Raw genomic sequence first — 12,926 nt, forward strand, 5'->3', positions numbered from 1 at the left:
AAAAATAGCATTTCATAACCTCTTTGTTGGAAGTTATTGTTATTTAACTGTTGTAGTAAACCAAATATAAGGCTGCTACCATATTTCTTCTCTTTAATTGACCCATCTTGATAACTTTCGTTAAAATAACACAACACAAACTGGTTGGACAAAAACAACACAAGATGGACTCAAAATACATTGGCTTTTAGAACAGCTAATAAGGTCTTGTTTAGTTACAATATGTAATATAAAAACTAACATCACATGCAATGTTATGGAAGATTAAATATACTTAGCAAAGAAAAAAAAAACTTGTGTACTATGAACCAAATGAAATATATGTATATTTTATTGAAGTACCCATTTTAAAGACAAATGGTTTAGTATAGTTTTATATTATTATAACAAATTAGATTGAGGTTTTGTGACATTTTAAGAAAAGCTCTCCTTTTGCCAGCACTTTATGGCATCTCAAAATACTAACAAAAATTAATTTTTGTTATTATTTTCTTGTCATTACTAACCAAATACAGAATTTGTATGTATTACATGTTAAAAGTCATAAATAATTTTTTACACTCTATCATATTTTGTAAAGATGTTGATACATACAAAGTTATGTTAAAAGATATATATTTTTAAAATCTGGACAAAAGCAGGCAGAATTCTGAGATTATTTTCAATGCATATGCGATCTGTCCGAAAAGTATCCAATCTTCTTTCATATCTTCACATTGGTGTTATTCTTCATCATTCGGGCCATGGCATCCTCAAAGTAGTTCCCATTTGATTGAACCACACGCTCCCAGCAGTGCTTCCACATCTTAAAGCAGTCCTCAAACGTAGATTTTGGAATGGCCTTCAGCTTGCACATCACTTTACTTTGTAGTATCTCGTATGTTGTCAAACCGCTTTCATTTGAGTGCCATTTTCAATTAGGAACATCTAATAGTCACAGGGGAGCTATGTTGGAACTGTACGGAGGCTAGCGAAGCTGTGCAATCTTGGCTAAAAATTTCTGTACAAGATTCGATTAATACGCTATTGTGTTATCGTAGTCAGTCACCGCTTGACCAGAAACATAGTGGTTTTCTTCTCACGGCATCACACATTATTCTCAATACTGTAACGTAATATTCTTTATTGATCATCTTGACACGTTTTGGAGCAAATTTGTAATGCATAACACCTTTACAATCGAAAAAAAATAATCAGCATTGACTTGACATGGCTCTGACTTTGACATGACTTTTTCAGCTGTGGCTCATCTGAAAATTGTTGTTTAGTTTTGTAGGATTTTTTTAAGGATCATAACTGTAAACCTGACTCATCACCAGTAATAACCTTAAGTAGATTTTCATCATCACTGACCATTTTCGAGTTGTCCAAAGCGGTTTCACAGTGAAGGTTTTTCTGCTTGTGAGCTATGTCGAAATGAATTTTGCACAGAGCATGTCATTCCTAAAATCTTATTCAAAATTTCCCAAAAAGTAATTTTTTGGATTTCAAGATCATTTTCTAGTTCATGAACAGTCAATTGACAATCACTTTCAATTGCAAGTCGCACACACCTAATGTTTTTCTGTGTTGTCAATGAAGGTCGCCACTATGAGGGTCACTGTAAACAGATGTGTGGCCATTTTTAAACTGCCTGCAACATTTCAGATAAGATCGAATTTTCTTCCTATGTTTCAGTCCTTAGATAAATTTAAAACATAGAAAGACAACTACAGCAAACATTTTATAGTTCTGTTATAATTTCATCTTGCAAGTAAACATGCATTTGAAAACTTTTTGCAAGCTAAATATATGTATGTAACTTTTAAGAAAATGATTTGACAGCTAATAATTTATTTGAATGTTTCAGTGGAGTTCCAGGACGGATCCAACTTGGACTTGGACTACTTCACTCGAGGTAGTGAGACCGACACTGTAGTGAAGAGCTCATTGACACGTGACTCACTCTATGTTAAGTTTGATCCTATAGTTGGTGCAATAGTGTCCAAAACTGTTAGTGACTCATTTGCCATGCCACCTCCACCTGCTCCTGCCCCGGAAGGGGAGACTAATAACAGGTTTGTAACTGTTCATTATAGCAATATTTTTCTAAAAATTCACACATTTGATAATCGGTAAACAAAAATGAAAATTCGTCAAAAAAAAGAGGTTATGATTTGTAATCCTAAATCCTAGAACTAACAAAGTCGTAATTCACTACTCATTTTTTCCCTCCGTGAGTACAAACCTCTGCATATTACAAATTGGATGATATTGTGATATAAATAATTTTTTGAACTATTAAATGCTATTACTATGGTCATGAATCAATAATAAATACCTCGTATAACATAAAATAAACAAATCAAGTGGTTTTGTATTTGTAGTAAAGCCAAAAATGGGTGATTTGGATCTGGTATACTTAAATAAGAAAATCACTGATCCCGTCCACTTTCACCCAAGCCAACCACGTGACTCCAAGGCTAATTCCCGCATTCAAGGGTAATGCCTTAGACCACACAACCATCCTGACTTGATGACATGAATGTGCTGATAGCTCACTTAGGGTACCCGCGGTTTCTGTTCCAATCAACTGGATTGCATGCCAGTTTTAGGGTTAAATACAGTCATTTTTATAAAACCCTGCAAATTTCTTTAAAATAGCATGGTATTTGTGACTATTTTTTGAGTTATTAGGCTGTCTCCAAAGAGTTGATAGTTAAGTAATGAATCATGTATTGTAAAATGGAATAGAGTATAAAAGCCAGATTACATACAAAATAAAGTTAAATGGTTGAGGGACCAAACTGTTACAGTTTAAATAGATGACATACATAAGCCTTTAATATAAGATAGTTGTTTGGAGATGCTGGAACATTATCTACGAGGGCTATTCGGAAAGTTGATTACTATTTGCGCTGTGGTCGCTGGGGGCGGGACTAGCGCGTCCATCTTGGTGTCAGGACATCCCACCACTCAGTGGCTATCCAGCCGTGCTAGCGGGAAGTTCGTGTTGTAACGCATCTAGTCACAGTGCCTGTTTGAAATGTCTGCTGCAATTGAAAATCCCGGCAACTGTGAGGTGCGCGCAGTAATTAGGGTTTTGACTACCAAAAACTGTAAGCCTATAGAAATCTTTTGGCAGTTGTGTGAAGTTTATGGGAACAACATTATCACTGAAGGTGGAGTGCGGCAATGGGTCATTAAGTTTAAAAATGGCCGAACAAATGTTCATGACGAAGAGCAAAGTGGAAGACCCAGCATAGTGACTGACGAACTTGTTGAGAAAGTTGACGCAAAGATCCGAGAAAATCAATGGTTAACCATAACGGAACTCTCGCTTAGTTTCCCTCAAATTTCACGAACTTTGTTATGTGAAATCGTCACTGATAAACTTGGCTTCCACAAGTTTTGTGCAAGATGGGTACCGAAAATCCTGACCGACGTCCACAAAAACCAACGCATGGCTGCAGCGTTAACAATTTTGGATGCTTACGACAAAGAGGGTGATCGCATCGTAACTGTCGATGAAACATGGGTGAAACATGTTAACTGCGAGACCAAATTGCAGTCAATGGAGTGGGGACACACAAGTTCCCCTCACAAACTAAGAAAATGTTTGCAAACAATGTCGGCAAGTAAGGTTATGGCGACCGTTTTTTGGGACAAGAAAGGTGTAATTCTTGTTGATTTCCTGGAACGAGGCACTACAATCAACTCAGAAAGGTATTGCCAAACGTTAAACAACCTCAGAAATGCATGTTGTTGAGCGATCCAAAACAAGCGTAGGGGAAAGTTGAGCTTGAAAATTCTGTTGATTCACGAGAACGCTCGACCTCACACGGCAAATCGCACACGTGAAGTTCTTGAATCATTCCAGTGGGAGTTGTTTCCTCATCCACCATACAGCCCGGATCTTGCACCAAGTGACTACCACTTGTTCCCAACAATGAAGAAGAAGTGGCTGGCAACGCAGCGCTTTGACTACGACGCAGAGCTGCAGCAAGAAGTGACAAACTGGTTAAAGACACAGGCGGCAGAATTTTATGAGGAAGGCATTGTCAAGCTCATCCATCGATATGATAAGTGCCTAAATTTGAATGGCGACTATGTTGAAAAGTAGTATTTAAGTGTGGCTTTCAAATAAAAAATTTTTCTATACTTTGATAATTTTTAATTCCAAAACGTAATCTACTTTCCGAATAGCCCTCGTATCTTCTTGAAGAACACCTTGATAAATAATATTTTCTAATGTATATGAAACTCAGTATTTTGTTGATTTCAATATCTGTAGTCTTAACAAATTTATTAGCAGTTCTAAAGCAAACTTCTTTTGTAAAATAGGTCTACGGGGGCAAAATTATTCTACAGTATTGTTTGGTAAATACGTAATTAATTTAAAATATTTTGTGGTGTGTGAAGAAACACACTTGGGGGTACTTGTCTCTTTTCAAGAGTTATCAAACATCACATAATATACCTGTGTTGTATAACAGGGAGGAACAGCTTGAATCGCATCCTGATGAGCCAAAAGAGGATAGCCTCGTGCAGGGTCAAGGTGAACCCCAAAAGACACCGGGTCGCAGTCCAGCACTGGAGGCTGTGCAGAAGTTAATCTCTCTGACCCCACCATCAGCCTCGTCAGGGACACCAGTCAAGATCCCATCGGCCACACCTGCAAAATCTGTAAGTTTGTTTATAGAATGGCAAGTTTGAATTTTCTCATCAGTTTTCTTTGAGTTACAATATTACTGTGTTTTGTAGGATATTGTGCTGCCACCCTTGTCTAATGGAGCAACAATAAATTGTTTGTACCAACAATTACATTTGTCAAAATACAGATCTTACATTCCCATACAACCAAGTGGGTGGAGAGTGCTACAGTGTATGTTTTTGTATAATACTCGTATACAGTACCTAGGATATTTGTTTATTTGTTAAATCCTCATAGAGCTGTAGAAGATTCACAGACATCATGGTGTTAACTTTTGTTATCAATAAAACTTGCCTGCACTGTTTATACATTTTGATTTGATGAGAGATAAACATTTAAAAATTGTCTGAAGTATAAAAAGTATTAAAAGGATTACTTTAAAATTAATTTATAATTTTTCAGTTCAATTACTATGTGTGTAATTTTATTTGTTTTTAGCTTACTTTTTAGCATGAACAATATTTACAATGAAATTATACTAATTTTTAATTCCCTGAAACTTTATTTTCATGTCTGATCTAAGGAACGGACGGCTGCATCAAAAATGGTTAGATTACTATTTATTTGAAAATAAGATGCAATGTTTTTAGTTTATGTCAATTTTGTATGTAAATTTTGAATAGTTAATGTTGCAACTTAACCTGTTTTAAGATTTCCTTTCACATACATTTATGTCTATTAAGTTATGTCTACTAAAGTAATGTAGACAGTAATTATTAGAATTTTGATGTAGTATGTTATAGAATTAATTGCCCTTGAGGGAGTTCTACACAGTTCCATTAAATAAATATATTCCCTCTGCAGTATGGTTTTATCAAAATTTAGAGGCTTTCTTGTTAATACCATGCAGAATAATTTTCTTTTTAATTAAACAGTTGTTTTTCATTTTTTTGAAACCTTAAATAAATCTTGTAAACATGTAGCGTATCTAGAGTTTTATAATCAACATTTGCTAGTGTTAATTCTTTGACTAAGTTGCTTTAGCATACGGGCATTTGGCATACAGTTACCTTTATGTTAGGAATTTATGAACAAAGCTATTATAAAAAGAGATGTCTAGTAAAGCCTCAATATCTTTGCTAATTTTAGTCATATAATGCTTATAATATAACTCACAATAAATATACAATAAGTTTTTTTATTGTATAGTTATATGTGCATGCTTCAAATTATTTATTAACGTCGTGTAACAAAGAAAATTTTCTATCTAGCAATCGTATTTGCTGTTCAAGCTGTCATTTTAACAAATCATCACAGTTTTGCTTTATTTACTCATACTGTCATAATTGCAATCAGCCTATTGTTTATAGTAGATATTCAGTAAGATGAAACAACTTAAACAAAACACAGTACAAACATGCATTTCTTTTTTTGTTTTCAACATTATCTAATGGTTACTTAATTGAAATGATTCAAGACTTTCCACAAGATAGAGCCACATGGTGGGACTAATGATGTGAATCCATATAACGTCAAACAACTTGGTTAAAAGTAATTGAGACGATTTACCCTATGGCTTCATTCAATCATACAAAAAAGTAAATCACTTCTTGATCTTGAGTTCTTATTGACTTCAATTCAATTCAATTATTTATTTGCACATTACACTTTTGTTTTGTTTTAATTATTACATTGTCATAATTAAACATGAATAATATTAATAATAATTAAATATAAAACACACAAAATTTCCTTTGCTAAAATGCATAAGCTATAACAGTTGTGCATTGTTAAATAAATAAACATAAACATTAATAAATAGTTATACATTAAAACACAAGAACAATGTTCCTAACTAAAATACACATGTTGCTGTGTGATAGAACTTACCAATATTGTCACTCAACATTTTATTTATACTATAGTAGGCCTTACTCAGTAATAATTCTTTAATATATTCTTCATCCAGACCTTTCATGTAACTGAAGGATAATGAAAATGTAATATTAAGCTTCACATAGAGTAGGTCGAAATGATTTGCATTAACCTTTATAATCCTCGTCATGTAGATAAAACCTACATTTTTATTTTTCATGCTCTCTTGAACGCAGGAGCGTCCATGCTCTGCTAAGTCGGTAAGAATTGTATGCATAATGTATTGCAACATTAATGTTGTCAATGTTGATATTGTGTTTTAAGGTCTTTTCACATCACGTATAGTTTACAGGAAATTTTACTTAAACAATGCTCACTTGCAAAGCAGAGAATAGAGACTGTCCACCTCATCACATAACATCAGAGTCCACAGTCTGCAATTTAACACATACTTACTTACTTACTGCCGGGGCGCAACAAATCTCAGTCGATTCTTTACCTCGTCTATGAGCCTCTTCCACGCCACCCTGTCTTCCGCCAGATCCACAGACCCTCCACACTGGGTCACATCTTCGACCACTTGATCGCACCATCTTATCTTTGGCCTACCCAAAGAGCGCCTTCCCGCCGGTACCGCCTGGTAGACCTCTTTTAACCTTGTGCCCTCCTGTCTCCGATGTACATGTCCTAGCCAGCTAATTCTCTTTGCCTTCACCAAAGCCACAATATCAGGATCTTGGTATACATTGCGTAACTCTCTATTTTTTCTTATTCGCCACACACCCCTTCATCACATATTGGTCCAAATATTTTTCGGAGAACTTTATTCTCAAAAACAATCAACCGCCCCTCATTTTTCTTCGTTAATGTCCATGTTTCACTTCCATACATTAGGACTGGTTGAATGATTGTTTTATAAATTCTTATTTTGGAGCATTGTGACAACAATCTTGACGTAAAGAGTTTTGTACACGCCCCAAGACACCTATTTGCATTAGCTAATTTGCTTTGTATCTCTATATCCTCCACGTTTTTGCTGTTTATTGTTACACCCAAATATTTAAAACTTTCTACACAGCCAATCGAGTAGTAGTTGTCAATGCTTAAGTTTGTTCTCACATTTCCAGCATGTCTTCCAAAATGAATAATTTTAGTTTTATCTTCATTTAGCTCTAAGCCTACTGTTTGACATTCTTTAATAAGACTTTTTGTTAGTGTGGAGAGGTCATCCAAACTTTCTGACAAGATCACTACATCATCCGCAAATGCCATTACGTTCAGGTCCACTCCTAATTTGACCCCTCTTTGTAGTCTTTTAACTTTTTGTAATGCCTCTTCCACAGCCAGGTTGAAGAGAGTGGGAGAAATCCCATCTCCCTGTCTTACTCCAGTGGCAATTTAACACATGCCATGAATATATACAAAATTCGTATTTTACTACTGTTTCATGTAAATACGAAAAGAAATAGATGTCCCCAATAAATGCAATAACTTTTTTCATAGGTCCAATATATCTGAATTCTGTAAAATAAAAACGTTACTAAAACTGGTTTCTAAATGGATTATTCTTCCGAATATTTTCAAGTTTAACTCTTTTAAACTGAAAAATGTTTAGATGCTTTTTCCAATAGCACAATTGTATCTGCTTGAGAACAATACTTCCTGAATAACTGCTTGGTGAATATGGGTTATTTTCAGTGACATTGCAATTTCTTACAAATAATAAGTCTCCCATTAAAATTATTTTTCGTATATAATATGACAAAAACCTATTATTGAACAAAATCTATATATTTATGTATATTTTTGCTAAGTCTCATATTATATATAAGAGTATTTAATCCTTAATAAAACGTTCAAAATAAAGTTTAAATATAATAATTTATGTACTTAAATAAATTGTGTTTTAATGAAAATGCTACAAAATATGTATTTTGAACCTGGTCTTACTTACAATACCAAATTGCTTATCACTAATATAAAAAATGTCATGCCCAAAAATTAGCACAAAAGTTGTTGGTTCTTAAAGAGGTTATACATTACATTGCAAATAAAGTGCCATTAGGTTTGAAACATCTGAAATTACCACTTGGAGGTTTAACATTGTTCTTATGGGCCAACACTCACGATCATTTCATCATAGCCATTCATCTTTATGAGCTTCTTGCTATCTGCCGATGTGATAAGAATTTATGTCTCAGTCGTAATGATATTTTGATCAAAGTGAAGACTATAAAAGCTTATGATACGCTAAATTCAGTTTAGTAAGTTTCAGGGCCTCTTATTATAAGAAAATAACTATAAATTGTAATGAAACTTGTAAAGAATCTTAACAGAGGATAAGAATCGTTATTGGTTTGTAGGTACTCAAAGAAGCTATTATGTAAATGTATCTGGTTTTATGGAGTATATACGCTCCATATATAAAAAAACTCAAAAAGGGGAAAACTGTTTACTAGTTTTATTTTTGAGTTTTTGTTCCCATATATTCTCAGTTATGTCATAAATTATTATGAGTTTACTGATTTAATAAATTATATGTAATATTAACTAATTTATTGCAGTTTCTATTGGCTTATTGTCTGTTGTCTCTTTGCGACTGGATTTAATTATATCTTATTTAGGGCGATAAATTAAGTTAAATTGAATACACTAGTGTTTTTAACTTTGAAATGAAAAACAAAAATATTCGAACTAATATTACATCTAGTTTAAATATTTTTCTGTTGATTAATTTACTTCTTTCATTTGACCCCAGATTTATGACAATGTTTGTTACTTGGGTTGGTGTCCACATGTAAGTGTTGATCTGCTTTCTTCTTAAAACAGCTTTAAACAATATAAGTGCTTTAAACCCCCATTAATACTGGGTAATTTGATTTGTTTTCATTTTCATTTGAATAAAATTTATCGTTTGTTGATGTTTCATTAGTAATAGTATACTGTGTTAATTAACAAAAAAAACTAATAATAAACTAACAAATATAATGAATATTGTCAGTGTGAAATTTAATAAAACAGTTTATTTTAAATTTCATTCTATTTCTAATACATAGTAAATGATATTTTAAATATTGCTCTACATCTATTTTCTTCATTAAATTAAAAAGTACACATATCGCTTAATCAATATTTAGTGAAATGAGTATGTTTATAAATTATTCTTATATTTGTATATACATGTAGTTAAATAAAAAAATATGATGGCCTAAAAATAGTTCTCTCAATGTTCTATGACTTACATCTCTAAGGGAAGGTCTGCTGGAGGTAAATTGGTAAGAAACTAAAAAGTTATTTAAAAGATTATGAAAAATGCATGTAAAAACATAACATTAATGGATTTTTTTTTAAGAATTATGATATAATTTTCATAGTTTTATTTCAGGTAAGTTTTGGATAAAATTTAGGAAAATATGAGGTTGTAGAAACACAATTATTAACTTTGTTGAATGCCTTGTTAGTGATTTTTCAACTCCACAGTTTTTAGTTCATTGTTGGCTGAGTAAATGTTTTTTATTTTATTTTTTATCACAATCTTTTTGGTGATATTGTAACTTCTCAATCATACACGAATGTTTTGTTCAGTATAATACCATTATCAGAATTAATGTACTTTAACAATTTTCCAGTAAAAATACTCTAAAGTAAACCAGTTTAACCATGTTGAAAGTGTACATTTTTCACTCCTTTTCTGTATCTCTTCATTACAAGTCTTCACGTAGCCCCACACAAAGAAGTTCAGAAATCGTAATTTAACATGAAAGCAAGAACCTGTATTTCTCAGACAACATTTATCTCTAAGTAAACCCAACTAAGCTTAGATTACTTGTGAAGGATATTGGTAGCTTGGACATCCATATACTTTCTATATATTGATACTTCTCATAACGGGTATGTTAGTTGGAGCTAAGGGCCAATTTGCACTGTAAAAGCATACAACCTGGTTTTTCTTAAAATTGATGGAGGAACTTTTCCTACAAAAATAAATGGATAGTCAGCTGTGCTATTTTTGGTGGATGTCGAAATAGTATTAAAAGGGTGTTGTGGAAAAGTAAAGTAATCTTTTTGTTATAAATAAGAAGAACGTTATACTCAGTTAATAAGTTTTAAGTTTAAATCTAAAAATTATCCACTCACCAGCTGCCCTGTTTATACACCTACTGTAATGTCTCCTACATCTTTTCATACGTTTACACGTCATGGGCGATGTTGTGTTATTGAAGATGTATCTTTTGTGTATATCGTAAGGCTGACTTTGAGGTTGAGTTCCAGATTTTATAGAGCATTGTCCGGGACGGTCCTTTTTAAATTACATTTAGATAAATTACATCGCCGGTTATTACATTTAAATATGAAACTGTCATTGTTTTGGATTAAAGATCAAATAACATTTTGTAATCCATCTCATGTTCTAAACATATTACCAGTAGTCTGAAACTGTGCTTTGCAACATTATTAAACATTTATTACGATTTACATTATATACAAGGGTGGTTTTTTTTCAATCTTTGATATCACGCTATAACTGCCAGACACGTGGCAGGTCTGCAGTGTGCACAATAGTCGATCACACATCTAGCCTGCTACATTTGTCACCGTCGAGTTTATGTAGTCAGTTTGGACTGAGCTGTGGTCGCTTCCACCAAGTGTAAATTGAGGAGTGTTCTGTGAGCAGAAGGTAATAGTGCAGCAGAAATCCACTAGAGAATGTGGCGTGTTTACGGAGAAAACAAGTTAAGGTATTGTGAGTGAATCGTGTTAAAAGTTTAAAGATAGCCGATTGACAAATTTAAGGATCAATTTGAGAAAAAGTTGAAGCAATTTGTGAAGTAAATTTTGTGGCTTATATATACACACACACACACACATGAGGCATGTTCAGAAAGTAAGTATTGTTTCATTCTACTGCCGCTATAGCACTGCAATCGTTGTTCAGCGCATGCGCACTAGTCGTCCTTGTTTACTGGCTATCAGCTCATGCCATTTTAGTTGTTCTACGTAATGTTTTGTTTTCTCTGAACGTTTAAAATGTTTCAGCCAATTAGTGATCCCGCCGATTGTGAGCTTTGTTCTGTAATAAGATTTTTGAACGCAAGGAATATGAACCCAGCTGAAACTTATCGTCAACTTTGAGGTGATTACAGGGAAGACGTGATGTGTGAAGGAATGGTGAGAAAGTGGGTTAGAATGTTCAGTGGCGATTAAACAAATGTGCATGATGAGAATCAGAGCGGTCGGGCCTTCTCTCGTCACCGATGATCTAGTAAGGGCGAAAAAATCCAAGAAAACAGGCGTTTAACTATGACAACGCTATCTGGCGATTTCCAACAAATTTCATGCATTCTTTTGTACGAAATTGTTATGGACCGCTTAGGTTATCGCAAACAGGATAGGTTCCAAAAATGCTCACTGACCTGCACAAAATTAAGAGAGACGGAAATGCTTTGACTTTTCTCACATGGTACAGTGATAATGGTGAGGAATTTTTCAACAAAATTGTGACAGGTATAAAACTTGGGTCCGTCATGTCACACCGGAATCCAAACAGCAGTCAATGGAGTGGTGATGCACCCAATCCCCAAAGAAACAAACATTCAAGAAGACAATGTCTGCACAAAAAAATCATGTGCTCTGTCTTTTGGGATTGGAAAGGTGTTTTATTAATTCAATTTATTTTCTCCCAAAAGGTGAAACTATTAATGTGGCAAGGTATTGCAAAACCTTAAGAAAACTAAGGCGGGAAAATTCAAAACAAACGGAGAGGAATGCTCAGTAACAGAATAGTGTTGCTCCGTAACAATGCTCGGCAACATACCGCTGGTGAAACTCAAACATGGTTTGAGAGTTTCGTTGGGAGCAGTTCGATCACCCACCCTATAGCCCGGACTTGGCACCGTCTGACTACCACTTGTTCCTGCACATGAAGCGCGAGCTAGGCGGCCAACGCTTTAAACTCGACGATAGTGAAAATGGCCGTGGAGTCGTGGCTACATTCGTTGGCGGGGAACATCAGTGGAAAGTATGTCAAAAAATAATTTAAGGTTTGGTCTTTCATGTAGAAATAAAATTGTGTTAAAAAATTGTTTTACTTGTTTTTTTTTTAAACAGTACTTACTTTCTGAACACACCTTGGTTTTGTGTGTGTGTGTGTGTGTGTGTGTGTGTGTGTGTGTGTGTGTGTGTGTGTGTGTGTGTGTGTGTGTGTGTGTGTGTGTGTGTGTGTTTATATATATCTTTATTTTGTTGTGTTTTTTGCAAGTTTTTGAATATTACTGATAATGTACTGTACTGTGCCACATACCTTAAAATATTACGGTGTGCTTCACTGACCTGTGATTTAATTTATTGTCTAGTTGGAGTAGTTTTGTGCATGTATAAATGAGTATTTATAGTCTTTTAGTGAGTATTATATGAAGAT

General features: G+C 34.0%; 1 protein-coding gene across 3 annotated transcripts in view; it reads left to right on the forward strand.

The window, feature by feature from the left end:
* The window catches only part of LOC124352679, a 37,292-nt gene that overhangs the window by 14,518 nt on the left and 9,848 nt on the right, over positions 1–12,926 (forward strand). Inside the window, exons 3-5 of one of the 3 annotated variants that reach the window (XR_006921526.1) lie at positions 1,850–2,057; positions 4,476–4,665; positions 9,267–9,378. Coding sequence is in view for 2 of the 3 variants with exons in the window: in XM_046802258.1 (XP_046658214.1) it covers positions 1,850–2,057; positions 4,476–4,665; positions 9,267–9,305 (437 nt within the window). In the remaining variant the exon portion in view is untranslated. The remainder of the gene's footprint in view (positions 1–1,849; positions 2,058–4,475; positions 4,666–9,266; positions 9,379–12,926) is intronic. The other 2 variants (XM_046802258.1, XM_046802260.1) reach the window with 2 other exon arrangements.

The sequence above is a fragment of the Homalodisca vitripennis genome, chromosome 1 (genome assembly GCF_021130785.1).
Source record: "Homalodisca vitripennis isolate AUS2020 chromosome 1, UT_GWSS_2.1, whole genome shotgun sequence".
NCBI lineage: Eukaryota > Metazoa > Arthropoda > Insecta > Hemiptera > Cicadellidae > Homalodisca > Homalodisca vitripennis.